Source organism: Canis lupus, chromosome 17 (genome assembly GCF_011100685.1).
Source record: "Canis lupus familiaris isolate Mischka breed German Shepherd chromosome 17, alternate assembly UU_Cfam_GSD_1.0, whole genome shotgun sequence".
NCBI classification, from domain to species: Eukaryota; Metazoa; Chordata; class Mammalia; order Carnivora; family Canidae; genus Canis; species Canis lupus.
The window spans coordinates 50,266,302-50,284,763 of record NC_049238.1 but is presented as its reverse complement, the minus strand read 5'-3'; the positions used below and the strand labels follow the sequence as shown (position 1 = coordinate 50,284,763).

Genomic DNA, 18,462 nt, shown 5'->3' with positions numbered 1-18,462 from the left:
GTGGAAGCAGGGAGACCTGTTAGGCTTCCACAGTGGCTCAGGACATAGATAGATAATGGTAGCTTGGTCTAGGATTCCAGCAGGGGAGACCAGTGAATTTGAGAGCTGTTTTAAGAGACGAGAAGTCTGTGCCTCTGGTTGTATTTGGAGGGTGAGGAAGAGAAAGAGAAGTATGCAGGGACTCGCAAGTTTCTTGGGAGTCAACTGGGTGGCAGTTGGGTTGCCTGCACAGCAGGGAGTGGTATGGGAGGAGCAGGGGGGTGCCAGGGAGCGGAGAGAAGTTCCTTAACATGGACAACCACCTCCACTGTGCTTTATGCAGGTCACTATGCTGGAGGAAGGGAGCTTCCAGAGCAAATACAACGAACACTTTTACTGCCCTCAAGAACTGTGCCAAAAAGAGATAGACCAACAATGGCCGAATGGAGTGATCTCAAATGTGCATTTATGGCTCTAGCAGTGATCACAGCAAAGGCCTCAGTCCAAAGCCACTGGGAAGTTCTTAACAACTGTGTGTTGTGTGACTGAATGTCCCAGAACAGGTACCAGAACAAAGACAACCCAGAAATCTTTATTCAGCACATGACCATGTGTCTAGCCCCACCTCGGGGTAAGATGGAGACAAAGAAGGGCAAGATCAGCTCCTTCTCTCAAAAGATGCACACCAGTGTTGAGGAGAACAAGTAACCACACATTAGTATTAGAGGAACACCGGACAGAGTGTCACTCAGGGTGCCCTAACAGGATCCCATTTGGGGTGGCCAAAGTGGGAAGCAGGAGAGAGTCAGTGATCTCCCACCAGGGGTAACACCACAGGAAAAAGGGAGTAAGCGTTTCCAGAGAAGGGGGCCTGCATGATCCTTGAAGAATGAGTAGAATGTGTGTGTGGAGGGCTGGGAAAGGGGGACAGCCAATGAAGGGTCGCCGGGGTCTAGGCAGAAGCACCCCTGACAGTCCGGCCCAAGGCGGCATCCTACACTGGCAGGTAGATGCCTGTCTCGCCTCGGACATCGACATGCTGAGATGGTTTTTCCTTTTTTTTTTTTTTTAAAGGAACTAAAGTCCTGTTTTAAAAACAGTAAGGACATTCTCTCAGAAGGCTGGGGAAGCGGGGGCGGGGGCAGTTCCTTAATTATCAGCAAAGCTCGGTGCACCACTTTGCTGGAACCAGTCGCTCTCCCACACAACCACCACCATCCAAAAAAAAAAAAAAAGCAAACACGAAACACACACAGACAAAAAACCACCACACCGACCTTTGTACAATTTCTTTCTTCCTGCAAACTTCTTTCCGTCCACCTCCGCTGCCCCCACCCCAGGCAAGCCCTGGTCGCGTCTTTCGAGCCTCTTTGCCCTCCTCCTACTAAAGTCCGCTTGGTCGGCGCTGGAGGCGGTGGAGGCCGGAGGGCGAGAGGCTGCCCGAGGCGTGGGAACGGCCCCTCCGAGCCTTCGGTCCCGGCCGCAGGTCCCGCCCGCGGGTTCGAGCCCCATCTCCGTGGCCCCGTCGGGGGCCCCCGAATAGAAGGGCCAGTCACCCCGGTCCGCAGAGACCGGCCGGGCCGGACGGAGCCGCGCGCTCGGCGGCGCCAGGACCCGGGTGCCGAGACCCGCGGGGGAGGGGGCGCCGGGGGGGAGGGGGAGGGACCCGGGTACGCGGACTCTCGCCACAGCCCGTGGCCCCCGAGGATGACACAGCGTTTCCTCCGCACCCGCCTCTCCCCGCACATCCTCGTTCCATCCCCGCCGGCACCTGCCGACCAACTCGCTGCGTCAGCGAACCCCCGGCCGGAAGGGACAGGGGTCGCCGGGCCGCGGGGTGCCCTCGGCCGGGGGCCCTAAACCGTCGCGCACTGCGGGCCCGGCGTGGGGTCGAGGGCTGGGAGCAGGACCGCGGGGTGCACCGGGCGCTGCCCGGGGAGCTCCGCAGCGGCTCGCAAGAATGCCAGCCCCCACCCAGGGAAAGTTGGAAGGCATCTCTGTCACGCCAAGTCGTCCTCCGGGGCCGCGGCCGAACTTTCCGCCGCGAGCGGCGGGCCGCACAGCCCAAAGCGACCCTGCAGCAGCCGCTCGGACCCGGGCGCCCCCGAGCCCCGGCAGCGACCCGCAGCGGCCAATCGCCGAGCGCCTCGGGCGGGCAAGGCTGGAGCGCGCGGGCGGCCGGCGAGTGACGGCGCGGGCGGCCAATGGGGAGCCGCGGTGGGAGTCCTCGCCCCTCCCGCTCGCCAATGGGAGACGGACGGCTGTAGCCGAGGTCCCCGAGGCAGTAGCTGCCGGCTCCCCGGTGGCCGCGGGTCAGAGACCCCGGGACTAAAGGGGGTTTTGGAGAGGAGTTTGCTCGCCCTCCCTGGGCCACCCGCCGACCCTCAGACCGTAGCCCGGCCCTCACCTGCTGGAAGCGGGGTTTGCCCAGCTGGAAAGGAGGTGCATCGGTCGAGGTGTTAGCGGCACTAGCCGCTGCCGCCGATGCTGTAGTCGCTGTATCCGCCATGGCCACTGACGCCTGCAATCTCCGGCCCTTTTAAAATGTCCCTCCTCGGCCCCCGCCACAGCTGCTTCTCCCGATTGGCCATAAGCAACCGCAGCGAGCCGGAGGCGCAAGGGCTTGTGGGGAGCGTAGTTTTTCTCGTCACGGCGCTTGGCAACCCTGGACTGCGGAGAGTTGCACGGACTCAGACCCGGTCTCGGTTCCCGCCGCCGGTTCTGCAGGGCTCGGCAGTATGGGAAGAGTGTGCGTGTACGACTCTAAGGTCGGGGCTTCCCCTCGCCGGCTACCTGCCCCTGGAAGCTTGGCCGCGGAGGGCATCTCTCCTGAAGCTCTAGCCCAGAAGAGCCCTACTCAAGCGGGTCCGACCCGGGCCCCGAGGGGTAGGGTCACTCCCGGAAGGCTTTCTGCAAGGACTTGCACTGCGGAATCAATCCTCGTGCAGATTCCTCGGTCGCTACCCTGCCCCTCCCCTTGTGCTCTCCGGCCACCCTGGCACTCAGTTCCAGGAGCGTGCTCCCCGCCCCTGACCCTTGAACATTCTGTACCCAGAAAACTCTAACTTTTTATCTTTGCCTGACTCTGGCTCTCCTGACCTCAGCCTAAACATTGCGTTTCCCGATCCGTTACCTTACTGCCACAAAACCCACTATATGCTCCTATAGTATCTGACACTTTTTTGCAGCCCGCACACTTAACAGTCATTGATGGCTTTACATATGTGTTTCCATATGTGTGGGTATAAGGTCCATGGGACAGGAGGTGTGACTTTTTGATTTACTGCTAAGTACTCAGTGCCAAGCTTAGGAGGACTCGAAAACAAGGACTCAAATATTTATTGACTATGTGAGTTAAGCAGTGGGAGCTTCAAGAGCCTCGGCATGTTCCACTTCCTTTGTCTAAGGAAGATACCTCCCCAGCTTAATTCCCAAGCAGGAAGAGAACTGGGAGTGGGGAGTCGGGTTCAGTAGTGTTTATTAAACACTACAAGGACCTTAGGTAAGAGAGGGTAATCCGTATCACAGAGCAAGACACTAGCAAGGATAATGAACGCGCTTGTGCAGAACAATTTTGGTATATGTACTGCCGAAGCAAGCACTACACTTGTGCAGAACAGAGTAGAAGATTCCCAGCTGAATTACTTGGTCAGCAAGCCAGGCTGGGGGGAGGGGAGGGGAAGCTGCCTATTTTACTATCCAAGAGGTCAGTAGAAATAATTTTGACCTTAGGGAACCCTGTTTTAGGTCCTTCATCTCATGGTGAGGTACAGTGTTGGCCCATGCCTGCTCGTCTTTCCGAACAATGCATGATCTATAGAAGTCAGTTCCTCATCCATCAACAAGAACTACCAGAAACAGACTATATTCCTAAAGCTGGAGAGAGGTGCTAAGAAGTCATGGGAAGCACATGCTCCCAACTAGACTAAGTGATCTCAGAATTAAGAACCAAGTCTTTTTCCCCCTATATTCCCCCACAGTACTCCATAAATGTGGGTATGTTGGCAAAGAAAAGACTGAATCCAAGCCACTGGGCAACACTGTGCTGCTGCCCCTGGTGTTAAGACAGAGGTGGTGACATCCCCAAAACCCCATCACCTGCCTTCTCCCCCAGGGAAGCTTCCTTTCCTTCATCAATCGCAGCAGGAACACAAGAGAGTCACCGGCAGTATATGAACTTTTTATTCTTCATAAAGTGCTCAAAACATGAAGAACAAGCTCTTTATCAACAGGAGTTACAACCAGGAAGACAAACAGCAAAGCAGAATCGTGCCTGCTCTCTGCCCACCCCACCTGCAAATCTCAAAGTTGTGGCCAGGAGCAGAGACAGCCAACCAGAATCTTGGGCTTCAACTCAAAGCCCTTTCAGAGACATCCTTGCCCCGGGCACTTTGGAGGCTCACAAAGACGAGCAGAAGATGGGGTCAGGGCTGGTAATGAGTAGATCCCAAAAGAATATGTAGTGGAAGAGTGCTCCCCTTCCCCCCAAGAAGAGACACCTATGTGACCCCAAATGAACCCCCAGAAAGCATGACCCAAGACCTAGACACCTGTGGACACTTTCCTCAGCTTTGATGGGTAAATTTTAGAGTAGATAACATAGGGGCTTTCCCCTCATGTGGGGAGCTGCTCTGCTTCATCCTGGCAGAAGTAGTCACCCACAGAGCGTATCTCCTTCCAAGGCTTTCAGAGAGATCACAGAGGCCCTCTCAGGAAGAAGAGGCAGTCCTAGAGGGGCTGTCAGAAGCTTCTACCTCCTTGCTGGGCCAGAAGTATCCTCCTTCAGCACCTCCTCACCCCAAAACCTTTGCTAAAGCAGAGTACCCCAAGTCACTAAAGGTTCCCTTCAGATGCCATGGGAAGCCTGCCATGTTTTCTGCAAGCAAACCAGGGGCTGGGCCAAAGGACGGACACTTCATTTCAAGGTGCACTGCAGCCAAGCCAGGCAAGGCCATGGGGTAGGAGGGACAGGTTGGGAGAGCAGCTAGTGGATGACAGGAGCCCTTCTTAGTTGGGGCTGAGGGAGGAGGAAGAAGGTGGCAAGAAAGTTAAAGGAACAGTGGCAGCTTCGCCAAACCCTTAACAGAAATTAATTCAAGGGGAGGGGCACAGGGCACAGCAAGGCTGACCCATCCTCCTTTCCCATTTCTGGGCCCTGACAGATCTGGCCCCATGTGCTCAACAGGAAGGGAGGGGGCCACCAAGCAGAGGGAGAGGTCTACATCCAGAGGCTCTTGACCCCACCCACAAAAGGCACATTTTAATTGGTTTCCAAAAGTTCAAACCCTGCAGAATCAGAGTTTTGGCATCTGGACAGGCAACAAAAACAAAGGTGGAGGCTTGATCCCCAGCATAAGCACCCCGAAGCCCTGAGGCCCATGGAGGGGCCCACAGCTTGGAGGTGTGCAAGGAGGTGCTCTCCCCACACTTGCCCCAGCTCTCCACACATTCACACGTGACACTCATTGGGAAGATGAGAAGGAGGGGGTAGCCTGGAAGACACATCATCTCCCTCCATCCACACGGCACTCGCTCTGCAAACTGCTGGAAACACACATCATCAGGACACAGCAGACACAAGACCAGATCACATAGGCTCCTTGCTCTCACGGGAACAGACATGAGGCTCCCGTAACTGCAAAATGGGCAGCTTGGTTCCTACCACAGCCCCAGTAATCCCTCCAGGGGCTAGAGGCAGGTGAGAATAAAGATTTAGCCTTGGATGAGATGACTGACCATTGTTGTGGGGTAATAAAGTGTGTCTCGGATGCCGCATCAAATTGCAGCACCCCCCTGTTCTGACTTGAGGGCTAAAGCCTTCGTTCCAATTCCCTGGAGCCCCCGAAACTAAGGGATACGAAAATAGGTAGGTGGGAGAGACCCAGGGCTCCCAAAGACACACACGTACACGGAACCTGATGCTTCCAATCCGAGTCCAAAGGGTCCCCCTTCTGGCAACCCTCATGGAGGCAGGAGGGAGGGGAGCAAGTGACAACGGAGGACAGACAGCAGCCTGCCTAGGTAGAGTGAGTTCAGCGGGAGGGAGGGCACGCCAGTCCTGTTTGGGCAGGGATGAGGAGGGCTACTTAGGGGGGTCCGGGGGGATCTGCAGCAGTGTGGGTGAGGTCTCCATGATCCGCACCAGCAGCCGATCAATGTAGCTCTCCAGCTCCTGCACATGCTCGTCCCGCTGGCTCAGTTCCCGCTCTCGCTGCAAGAGCAGGCTGATGAGCTCGTCGTGGGTCAGGTGGTAGTACTTGGCCGACTGGTCCAGCACACCTGAGTCCTGAGGCCAGGGATGAGAGTGAATAGGGCAGCCTCGGGCCCACCAGCCCACTTGCCCACTCACACCCAGGCTTCACCCCTACAAGCCCCTCCCCACCCCCAGAGCGGCCTCTGCCTCCAGTGCAAGAGACAGCCTAGCTGGCTTCAGAGCTCTGGCATGGGTGACCAGGCCTGCTCTTCCCTCCACTCTGCCTAGCACCCCGCTCCTGCCCTCAGGACGCCTGACCTCTCTCCACAGTACCACGTGTCTGGTCTGACACCCCCAGGCACTGGGCTGGGTCTCACCTTCAGCCTCTTAGTGTCCACAGTCTGGCCAACGTGGGGGGCTGGAGCCACCGGCTGAACGCTGCCAGATGTGACTGTCTTGAGCTTCTCCAGCCCACTGCTCAGAGCTGTGCTCAGACTGGAGCGGGACTGCTTCTTGTCTGGGCTGCCCTCCAGGGAGGCGGCACTGAGCGGCTTCACAGGGTGGGGGCTGTGGAGACAGAAAGGAGATGCATGATGGGAAGGGGTAAGGCAGCACAACGAAACCATGGGGCCACATTCTCTGCCGGGCCAGCAGGCCTGCTGGACAGAAACCACCACTTGGTGGTGGCCGCCCTACATGGCCAAGGCCATGCACCCCTCTTCCTGCCTCACTGCTCTCCTCACTCACCCCACTGCCTCCCCCCTTATCCACTTTTCCTCAGAAGCCTGCTGGCCCACAGCCTTCCCTGCACCTACCGCCAGGCTTTACCAGGGCCACTTCTATACCACCCCTCCTTCTTCCATATTATAACCCTTCCCTGGGGGACTGACCAACCTTCCAGTTTCCCCATTCTCTCAGGACTGGAGATTTCCAGGCTACAGGACTGGTCCTCGACCAGCCATCCACCCTCAGCCACGTCCCATCTCCCCTTCCTCCTCACCCAGCCCCCCACCCCAAGCATGTAGACTGCATTCTGTCTCTAGAAGTTCTTACATTTCATTGATTCCTCAACCTATCCGAACAGGACATTGGCCCTGCCAGCCCATCACAAGTGTTCCTGCTCAAGTCTGCCAACCCCTCAGCCCTCAACTTACTGAGCTTTCTTCGGAGCTGACACTTGGATCACTACTTCCTTTGGCCTGCTCTCCCTCATCCCCACGCACCCCCCCCAAGACTTCCATCTGGTTTTCTGACCTCTGATAGTCTCTTCTCAGTCTTAACTGCTAGCCTGCCCTTGGATCCCTCCCTTCCCCTCCACAGCTCCCATCTCCAGCCTGTACCTCAGCCCTGAGCAGTAGGCTCATATAGAGTTGGAGGCTGGCTCGCTCCACTCCGGGTCCAGCTTGGGCACCTCACACTTGCCGCCACATTTGTCCTTTCCTGTGTCCCTCTCAGTAGGTGTGTGGCTCCAGCCAGACACGTGGGAACCCGTCTCATTCCCCCACCTCTGCTCCAGGGCTAAGAAACATCCAACCCTGTTGCCTCTCACCTTCCCTCGCACCATCCCCTTCTCTCCAAGCCAGTGCTAGCTAAACTTCCTTCAGCTGCAAGTGCTAACTCACCTCCTTGGAGGGAGTCTTGCCCACCTCCAACCACTCTGTTCTGCTGTGGCTTTGATGATCTCAGCCTCTCCAACACTTAAGCGGCCTTTACTGGCTCCCTACCAGGTAAGATAACATAGTCCTTAACAGCATCCGGTCTTGCCCTTTCCTTCTGCCTTTTCTCCTCCACACAGTGCAGCAAACCAGGAAATGTGCTCTTTCTCACTTTCAGGCTCTTACAAAAACTGTCCCTCTGCAGACCACTGGCCCTTCACCTGCTGGCCTGCTAACTCAAACATGGCCGGCATGTTTCAAAGGGCAAGGCCACTTCCTCTAGGAAACTTCCCTGATTCCCCCATGCTGACTAAAGTGACCGCCCCCCCCAGCACCCTGTGTCCATGACAGGTATGCCAACTGCAAGCATCAGGCCCCCGAATCAATTAATCTTTCCCCAAGGGATCTCTTAAAATCTATGCTTACTTCACAGAGGAGTTGGACCATTCAGAAATAGGAAGCAAAATGGCTTAGCCCAAGGCCCTGAACTCCACTGGAGGGACAACCCAGGCCCAGAGAGGCCAGCTCTGCTACTCAGATAGGGCCCTGGATTCAGTCTCACAGCTGGGAAGGGTGGCAGAGAGACCAGGTAGGGGGCAGACAACAGGGAAAACAATATATCTCCCCCCACCTAAGAGTCTGCATTAGAGATGGGAGCTTAAAAGCTGCTCTAATGCTACCTATGTACTGTGCCTAGGGAGGGGAGGAGTAGCCAGGTGGCATAAAGAAACCCTGAACGTCTCCTGGGCTCTCAACCTGATTGTCCCCAAACATTGGAGGGACCCTGGACCCCAAAGCTCTCAAGGACCCCATTTCCTCCTCTGAGAAATGGCAAGAGCTCTATTTGGCCCATCCACTTCATGATGGAAGGGACATGCTGAATTCAGACATGAAGCCAACTCTGAGGGCAATAAACCTTCCCAAGGTAGTGAGTATAATTACAAGTGAGGCTGGAATACAGCAGGGCCAGCTAAGGACACTGTCATCACAGCAAGGAAGCTGTAACCACCTCCTCTCCCTCACCTCTGGGAACTGCTTCTCCACCCACCACTGGAGCAGCAGCCAAGGGGAGCCCAGATTCCTTCCCTCCCACTTCTCATATATCAGCATGGGCCCCTGGCCCAGCTCTTCATGGGTGCACTTCTGTCTTCTTCACTGGATTGGGAACTGTCCAAGCCTATCTCGGGGACAGTGTCTTTCATCTCTATCCGGTGCCTGACACTTAGTGGATGCGCAGTGAATTTGGACAACTAAATGTATAAGCCTACAGGCCAGGAGCCTGTCCTGCTCCCCAAGACCCTCACCAGAAAAATTGGCCCCCTCTGTTCCTCCCACTTCTTCACACTGGGCTCCTAGGGGACTAGTGTCTTTCTGGACTTTGCTGCCCCTACAAGCCCCAAGTGACCTGTGTCTCCAGACTTCAGCTCTAGTCACCCCTCACCAGTCAACCCCGTGAGGTCATAGCCTCATAATTCTTCCCAAACAGACCAATGCCACGGTGATCACACAAGCATCCAGAGTCCACCTGGCATAGTCCTAAGCACACTGGGACCACCCCCTGAAAAGGCAGGCACAGACCCAAATCAATAAGGCACCCGATGGGGCTACAGACCCCTTCTTCTGGGGGTGGGGGCACAGTAGTTTCATTTTTCTTTTTCTTTTCTTTTCTTTCTCTAAATAGCTCTTGGGCTTTGTCTCTGACCTCAGCATTGGTCCCTCCTCTGGCTGCCTTCCACAGACCACTGCCCTGGGCCTGCTGTAGATGATGTGGCCCCCATGTAACAAGCGTCACTGCCCCCAGCACGCAGCTCCCCTTGCAGCTGAGTGCCTGAGATCTTATCCTCCTTCCCTTGCCAGCCCGCACTGGCTCAGCCCACTCCATTCCTCACTCCCTGCACCTCACCCACATCCTCCTCCAAACCCCTGGTTGGTGGGGTACTCTGCTTGTCTGAGGACCCAAAGAGCAGTTTCAGAGCTGGTGCCACAGAAAGGCTCCTTTCTTCAAAGCCTCACCTCTCCTGCCTCAGGGTAAAGGAGCCCTTCATCTGCTCCTGGACAGGCTGAGGCTGAAATGTGAACCTCAGCCCCTGGGCTGCTTTGCCCCCCTCCTCCCATCTCCTCTGGTAGAGTATTCTCAGGGTGACAGCTCACCTGGCACTGGACTGTGGCTCCTCAGCTAGTCGTGTCTCCAAGGGCAGAAGCACAAGCGGGGAGGCTGGGATAGTTGCAGCGTGGTCCTCCCCAAGTGGGGCAGGGGAGCCCCCAGGGGAGGAGGCTGGCTCCCCAAGGGTTGGGGAGGAAGAAGTCAGAGGCCGAGCTCCAGGCAGAGGAGAGCATGGAGGGCTGGGCCCCCCATGGCAGTGGCTGGCCCAGGGTGGCAGAGGGGGTGGTGGAAAAGCAGGCTCTGGGGGGGTGGGCAGCTCTTCTGGACCAGAGACGATGGAAGAGTCCCTGGACCCTGGAGGGGATGTGAATGGGAGACTGGGGGGGTCTTGGCTCCTTTGAGACAAGAAGGGATTCAAAGCATCCTCCTCTGAGGTGCAGAGGCCAGTGTGTTGGGAGCTACCTGGCAGAGACTCAAGCCCCTCTCCTACTGGTCCCTGGATCTGGGTGTCAGGACCCTCAGGGCTTTCTCCTTTCTCCGGAGCCCCCCAGATCTGCTGACTCTGAGGAGCCAAGAGCTTTGAGTAACTGGGTCTGGGGGTGGGACCCTCAGGGCAGCCAGTGGGCAGGGATAAGGAGGGCCCAGACACAGGAGGGCTGATACCCTCCACTACATCTTCCAGGCCTGGACCCCCCAACAGGGTTCCAGAAGAATGGCTGTCAGACTCTGACCCAGGTGTCTCGCCCTCCTCCTCGGCCTCCTGTGGACCAGCAACCAGTGTACTTGGAAGGTCGTCTTCTCCTCCTGTCTCTGCCCCCCTGCTTCTCAGCCCCCCTGCAGCTGCCACCACTGCCGCTGCCTCATCCTCCTCCTTCTCCTGGGAATCTGAGGGTGTGAAGAGGCGTGGTGGCTTGGGAGGTGGCCTGCTGGGTTGCGGTCCCCGGTCGGACACCTGCTCTGGTTTGGACTTTGCCTCAGGCTCCAGCTCCGGCTCCGGCTCCGGCTCCAGCTTCAGTGGGGGAGGCCCCTCACTCCCCCTGGGGCTCACAGGTTCTGGTGACTCTGGCTGCATCTGGGGAGGAGGCAACTCATCGGACTCTCCCCGCAGGACCAGTGAGGACATCTCAGCTGCAGGAGAAATGGTGACCACATCCCAAGGCCACGAATCCTCGACTGTGTTGAGCTCATGCAAAAGCTGGCCTTCACCTTGAGAGGCCTCTTCCTGGCCCTCAGGGGTGTCATCTGTGCCAGGCAGCCTTTCCCACACACTGATCACTTCTGGGGAGCTAAACAGAGACGTCGCGCTGTCTGCTGGACTCTGCCCTGCTTCCCCTCCTGGGGCCGGCGGCTCCCTGTCTGCTTCAGAGTCTGAGGCTCTCAGGTGCTGCTGGGCTGACGTAGAGGGCAGAATGGGCCCTACAGACCCGAGGGGCCCTGGGTCAGCCACACTGGAGCTCTGGCGGTCCAGTCCCAAGTCCAAAGGCATCCTGGGCTCCAGTCGCACACTGCTCCCACCTCTTCCTCCTCCCCCAGGGTCCCCCCGGGGCTCAGATGCCTTCACTGTCATGACCCCACGGCCTTGCTCTTGCAGCCCAGTCACCTCCAGCCCCACTCCTCCTGCAGGGGCCAGGATCTTGCTCCTGGCCTCTGGACGCAGCCTGCTGGCAGCAAAGACGTTGAAGGTGTCTTCCCACTCAGGCGGGGCTTTCCCAGGGGAGGCCAGGGGGGTGGGGCTGGCCCTGGAGGCACTGGGGAGAGAGGGAGCAGGTGAAGGAGAGTTTAGTGCTATGTCAGCTAGGAGTTCCTCGAAGAAAGGGTTGCTCTGCATGGAGGTGAGGAACGGGTTGGTGAGACCCAAGAATCCAGATGGGGTAGCTTCGGGGGCGGCGGCAGAGGCAGCAGCAGCAGTGGCAGCAGCGGGGGAGGCGGCTGCAAAAAGGTTAGTGCTTAGCATGGGAGCAGCGGTGGGAGCAGGAGTGGGGAGGACCGGAGCACAGGGGGAGCAGGGGAGGTGGTGAGGAAGAGCAGCTGGGTCAGGTTCTACCTGAGGAGACACGTCCAGGCTGTGGAGGGAGACAAAACCATGAGCCTCCTGGTTAATGCCAAGACTGGAAACGCCCCTGCTGAACACCACGCACCTGCCAACCACCACCCCCACCCCCGCCTTGGCAGAGCTACCACATGCCACACCCACACGGGCTGGGCTCAGGCATGTGAGCCAAAGGACAAAGGGAAGACCCCAACATGTAATATTATGAGGTGCTGCCGAAGGAGGAAGATGCTGGCCAGAGCTCATTTTATCCCATCTGCAGCCAGGATCCCAGCCTCAACCAAGTGCTCTTCCACTGACCCATAGGCTGAAGATTTGACTCAACACCAGACTTATGCCCACAGAACTAATCAGAAAGTGCCTTATATCCCTTTAAGGACTAAGAGAGGAAAGAAATACTAGCTGTTTGGAGGGGATAAAAAGACCGGAGAAAGGCCAGGCCTAGAACACTGGACAAATCCAGCGCTAATCGAACCCAGCAGGGCCCCTGGAATTCCGACTGCTGGAACAGATGGGTTCTACTGGCCCCTTGCAGAAACAGGAGGTAATGATGAAGCAGGCATCAGACATGACAAAATGTCAATTAAAAAGAACCCGCCTTTCTCGTTTCTTGGAAGGGGTACCATAACCTGCTGAGGATATCTACTATCAGGCGTCCACATGGCCCAGCACCCCACAAAGGGTACCCTTCACCAAGGGACCAGCCTTGAAGGCAGCGCTGCTTGGGAGATGAAGGCTGGCATCTGGCAGAAGCAGCAACTCTGGATGTCACCAGGGGCCTCCTGGGTGCCCCCCACACACAGAGGGACCGCCTATTCCCCTGGGAAATCCATTCCATGGCAGTGGACCTACACCCTCACTGACACTAGAGAACACTGGTTAGCCTTCAGGACCCCTCCAGGGTCCTCTCCAGGAGGGAGCATCCCCTGCACTTGCACTTCACCTTTCACCTATGGTGCACAGCTGACTTGAGGGGTGTGAGCAGGAGCAGACTCTGAAACTAGAGCTCTTGGCTTCCCCTGGACAATCCCAGGAGACAGTGCAGGTAAGGGGGGCCCCACTTCCCAGTTTTAGCATTCTGACAGTGATTTGCAGCTGCCTTGCAGCTGGGCCCACCTGTCAGGCCCAGACCTGGGTGGCCTCGCCTACTGCCTGCTTCTTATCTTCCAGCCCCCCACTCTAAGGCCCAAGACCTCCATTCCATGATCCCTGTCCAGCTGAAAATGCTGGGGAACTTCTATGCCTCCATCTTCTCCACTCAAGCTGCTGCTTTTCTCATGGGGGAAACAGAGGGCAAGCCTGGGGGTAACAGAAGCCAGGCTTTACCAGCCAGCCCATAAAGAATGCAGGTTGGGGTTGGAAGGGCATCTCTAGAAGGAGGCCAGGAAGTCTGGAGCTCACCAGGATTCTTCTGGGAACCAGGGCCCAAATAGAGCAGGCCACACACAGAGCTGGGCAGAGGCAGGGCCAGCTTGTCTACAAACACCAGGGGAGAGGGGTTGGGGGCAGGTAACAGGAAGGAGTCTAGTTCAACCAGCAGCAAAGGTGGCCTTCCCAAGATAGTCTGTGCATCTGTGATCTCAGCCTCACAGGTAGGGCACAACCAGGTTCCAGACCCTGGGTTTCTCTTAAGAATCCAGCTTCCAGAGACCCTCCTGACTCTTTTGCCCTATAACTCCCCATCCCAGGATGACTTCTCAGCCTCATACTACCACCTAGAGATTGGGGGGGGGGGGGTGAGGTAAGAGAGTCCCATTGACTCCCACCCCACCAGGCTTCCCAGCACAGCTTTGCCTCTGTGGTCCTGACATGGCAAAGATATTGAAGAAGGGCAAATCCTGGGCCCAGAGTCCCAACCCCACAAATGTCCCATCTCCCTTTGCTCCAAGTAGGGCCACAGACAAACCCAGGCATCGGTGCTGACCTCGGGGACCACAGAGAGCCACGTACCACTGCCATGTGGGTCCTGGCCCTGCCGCCATTCTGCCCGCCACTCCCCCATATACACTGGAGCACCCATAGCAGACACAGCCCAGACCTGCCAGCAGGACCCAGCCCCCAGAAACTGGGCTACTCTAAGCCACCTCTCTCCAGTCCCCTTCATTACAAGTGGCCAGAGGAGTGTGAAGGGAGAAGGCTCCATCAACACTAAATGGCACCTAGTTTAGCTCTGCACACTGCTCCCTCCACCCCCAGCCTTGGTCTGGCTCTACTCACCCTTGAGGTCTTACAATGATCTGGCTAGCAGTCAGAACTGCAAGGCAAGAGACCTGCAAGAGACTCTCCCTTCCACGGGCTCCCCAGAGGTACACACAAACCCGTTGGTATGGAACCAGCGAAGGGCTTTCCCTAGAGGAAGGGACTCCAGGTGCCAGGCCCAGTAGATTCCCAAGAGAGCATCCTGTCCATCCCTCCTACCCAGTAACAACCTCCCCCCCCGCCACCCACCGCCTCCCTTGCCTTGCTCCACACCAGGTACATACTCTGAACGTTCTTACTTTAAAACGTCCCCTCCCTGCCCTCCATCTGGCACAGGTCAGAGACACTTTCCTATGTGTGGTTGTCTCAGCATGTTATGCTCTGAGGGCAGCACCCATTGTGGCAGCCCAGCACAGCACCATCCCCACACCATGCAGAGAAGACTTCAATGGGTACTGACTTGTCTTCTCCTTTAGGAACAAAGTGGAGGGAAGAAATCAGAAGTCCAAATGTCTCTGCCCCTGCAACCTGAGGGAATAAAACTTCGGGGCCTACGGCAACCTGTCCCTTAATGCAGGAAGCACCTGTTCTCTCTTGACGGCCCCCTTTGCTTCAACACTGCCGTTGCTGGGCAACTTACTACATCACCGGGTGGCCTCTGTGGCTGGAGGCCAGGGTTCACTGGTGGTCAGCTCTTCCTTAGGCTCACATGAGCAGTGTGTCTTTGTTATTCTCACACACTGGTCCCAAAGGCAGCAGGTGGGTCTGCAAAGGCTCTCCACCAGACAGTCCCTCAAGATGCCCAAGCCAGCCTTGGAGGCATATGTCCCCAGCCCACATGCCCTTCAGCCATCCCTCCTAAGGCATGGTCTGGTCTCCTGCTGCCCTCCTGAAATGTGCCTGACACCCAGGAAAGGTGTCCAAGAGGCTGGACATATCCTCCCCCATCATCTGAGCACAAAGAGGTGACAGACGCCCAGGAAGCTCTAAGTAGGGACACCACATCTTTTATCTTCCATACCAGGACATTTTTAATATAGTACAAGGGCAACATTAACTGTGCCAGGAAAACAGGCACGAACAGGATGGATGACCACACTAACTCGAGGCCACTGGTCACATATCATGTCCCTCACTTACCCCACTGGGAATGCCACCAAGACTGAGCTTTCAGCAGCCACTGCACATTCCGGGCTCATCAGGACCTCAATGTCACCACTTCTGGTGAGGGGCTGGGACAGATGCACAGACCACCAAAGGCCACCACGAGACACCTGCTCCCATGTTGTACCACATTTACTCCAATTAAAAAATATTTGCATGCAACACTTGATCCCCCCCTGTACACAGGGTTTTATGGTTAGTGTGAAGAGGAAGGGGCAGGTGGGCTCTGGTGGCCTGCCCACAGGGAGCTTATACTCTGAAAGGGTCAGAGCGGGACAGACACAAAGACAACCCTGTTTGGCTCTGGTGAGTTTATCACGGTTGGTCATGACAGTCCTCAAACACACGGTAAGTGGCTGGTGCCGCAGCTCAGAATGCATGGCTCACGGCAGGGGCCCATGAGCAGGGCTGAGTCCCTTGGCCCAGATCTTAGTCTCAACTACAGCACCCCCTGTCCCGCCCAGGCACACGCAGCCATGGGATTCAGCCAGCGAGGACCAAGTCAGGACGAAAATGAGAGCCATCTTTTCGGTGCCTTATACTCCCGTTCTTTCTCTTCCAACCACTGACCGCTCCAAAAGCAGCAGCTTTTTTCTGGATACTGTGCACCCAACACATGATAGCTTCAGGCCTCTCCATGGGGCACCAGTGCCATGTGGGAGCACTAGAGGGCGCCGCTGCCCTTTCCAGTGAGGAACACCCAGCAATCCCCAATGCAGCCCGGGGGGGCACAGGCACCACGAGCCCCTGGGTCTGCGCACAGACCCTGGAGCCCCAGCAGGGAGATGCAGCTATCTTCACTCACTCCAGTTTCCTGATGTCAATGAACTCATCTCTCATTCTCTCCTCAAAAGCCCAGAGCAAACCTCCCGGGCAAGTACCAATAGTCGTTTCTTCCAGGCCACCTTCCCAGCTCTGTGAAGGCCCAGGGCCAGGGTGATGCGGACAGACTCCATGCCCAGGCCTCACACCTGTTCAGGTCAGCCCCCTGTACCCAAAGAACCTTGCCCTTGCAGCCTACGCCCTCAAATGAGCCCCAGGGATGGCAGGAATCCCTGGATGCCCTCCATCCTGCTGAGGACAACCTCAGAATTCCAGAAGGCAAAAACCTCAGCTTCCTTATGTCCATCAGTGACCCAACTTCTCTGGACTCTGAAGGGTGAATGGGAGACATGGAGACACAGGAGAAGGAAAACAGAGGCTATAAGCAGGAGTGATAACAACCCCAACATCACTTAAAGTCATGGCCTACAGGAGTCTAAGCCCAAAGCCTGGGCATGAGCATACAAATGACCTCACAAGAGGGGGGAGGGGGGGTGCTGAGATGATCCAAAGACAACAGTGCTGGGCCCGTGGTCTGTGTTCCATCTGACTCAGGCCTCCAGCTCCACCCAGAAGATGCCACCTCCCTCCATACTACCACCCACAAATATCTCTAAGTTGTCACAGGGCTACAGGCTCAGCCTGGGCTTCTGAGACAGGCCCATCCCCTTCTTCCCTATCTTCCCTCAGCTGCAGGTGGCCAGCAGTTGCCCTGAGGTCTGGTGAGCAGTGGCCGGGCAGCAGGGACAGAAGCGATGTTCCCAGCAGGGGAGGCAAAGGGCGTCATCACCCAGAGACTGATTCACCGCACCTGCCCATTTGTGAGGTGTACGGGGGTGCTGCCAGGTGGCCAGGCCTGAACCCAGAAAGGCCTGCCATTTCTCTCCCTGCCCCTCTCAGTGGACTTGAATTTCACAAGGAAAGAGAAGAACCAGGACTACAGGAGTCTTCTCCCCTCTGCTGAGGAATGGCTATAGGAGCCTCTCTCGACCCTTCCTTCGCTCCCCACCTCCGGCCCATAGACTCATCAGCAGGGAAGGGGCAGGCTCACTGAGAGCAGAAACAGCTGCCCCACCACAATGGCTGTGGCTGCCACGATGCTGCCTGTCCAGGGCCAGCTCCAGGCCCTTGGGACGCAGGGACATCGGCTCCTAGGACCTACACCTGGTGGCCCTCCCTCAACCTGCTGGACGGTGCAGCAGCCTCCCATGGTCAGACTTAGGAGAAGATAAAGAGCCAGGGTGGGGGGTCAGGGCTGGGATACTGAGATTTGTTCATCTGAATGAACAAATGTGTATTTCTCATATGTATATGGGTCTTCATCCACAGTTTCTGGCTCATAGCTCCAAAAACCCTTGGAATTTCCCAAACAATAAGAGTATCTGTTAATATTTGGTCTCTTGTTCTCATTTCTTGAAATGCTTCAGAGCCAGAAAAGTGAAATGGGCACTTTGTTATTCATAACAAGCCCCTTTCCACCACAACTGGGTTTGTGTTGATGAGGTGGCTTTTACAAAGCCCCTAAGGACCCCAGTGAACAGAGGGTGGAATCTTCAGTCCCACCCTGATTTCTGTGGAGGAGACAGGCTGGAAGTCAAATTGACCACCAATGGCCCATGATTTAATCACTTGTACCTAATCACTTATACCCATCACTTGTACCTTGTGATGAAGTCTCCATAAATGCCAAAGGATGGGGTTTGGGAGCTTCGGGGTTAATGAACAGGCAGACATGCGGAGGGAGTAGCATGCTCAGAGAGGTCATGGAAGCCCTATGCCCTTGCTCCAGACCTGGTCCTGTGCATCTCTTCCATCAGGCTGTTCCTCAGTTACATCCTTTTATAATAAACCAGTATAAGCAAAATGTTTCCAAGCTCTGTGAGCCATGAATCAAACTCAAGGAAGGAGCAGGAGGGTCCCTGGAACCTCTGATCCATATAGCTGGTTGGTCAGTAGCACAGTCAACAACCTGGACTCTCAACAGGCATCTGACTTGACTAGTGGCGGTGGAGGTGGGGAGGGCCAATCCTGTAGCCCCGAATCTATGTGGAGTCTGATGCTGTCTCCAGGTCAACAATGTCAGAATTGAGTTGAATTGTAGGACATCCAGCTAGTGTCAGAGAATCTCTTGGGTGTGTGAGAAAGCAGTCCCCACACTGGAACTGGGTGCAGAATCCTAATCCTAATTATTATCAGGACCCTCTTGAGAGCTCTGCCATGGCCTGAGCTCAAGGACTCCTGTACCCCTTTTGTGGTGGGACTCAGCATATTCAGAACAGAGCAGCTGTCATGAGCA

At 56.4% G+C, this 18,462-nt stretch overlaps 2 protein-coding genes across 10 annotated transcripts in view; both read right to left on the bottom strand.

Annotated features, from left to right (window-relative positions):
• SFXN5 (sideroflexin 5) overlaps positions 1–2,920 on the bottom strand; it is a 122,752-nt gene extending 119,832 nt beyond the window's left edge. For 3 of the 9 annotated variants that reach the window (XM_038561758.1, XM_038561764.1, XM_038561763.1), the window contains exon 1: positions 2,387–2,488. In XM_038561758.1, coding sequence (XP_038417686.1) covers positions 2,387–2,488 — 102 coding nt within the window. Of the gene's footprint in view, positions 1–2,386 lie in introns of all 9 variants that reach the window. The other 6 variants (XM_038561761.1, XM_038561759.1, XM_038561755.1 and 3 more) reach the window with 6 other exon arrangements.
• Positions 2,921–4,143: 1,223 nt separating this feature from the next.
• Positions 4,144–18,462, bottom strand: part of RAB11FIP5 (RAB11 family interacting protein 5) — a 36,816-nt gene continuing 22,497 nt past the window's right edge. Inside the window, 3 exon segments of the mRNA XM_038561754.1 lie at positions 4,144–6,265; positions 6,550–6,739; positions 9,979–11,994. Coding sequence (XP_038417682.1) covers positions 6,062–6,265; positions 6,550–6,739; positions 9,979–11,994 — 2,410 coding nt within the window. The 3' untranslated portion in view covers positions 4,144–6,061.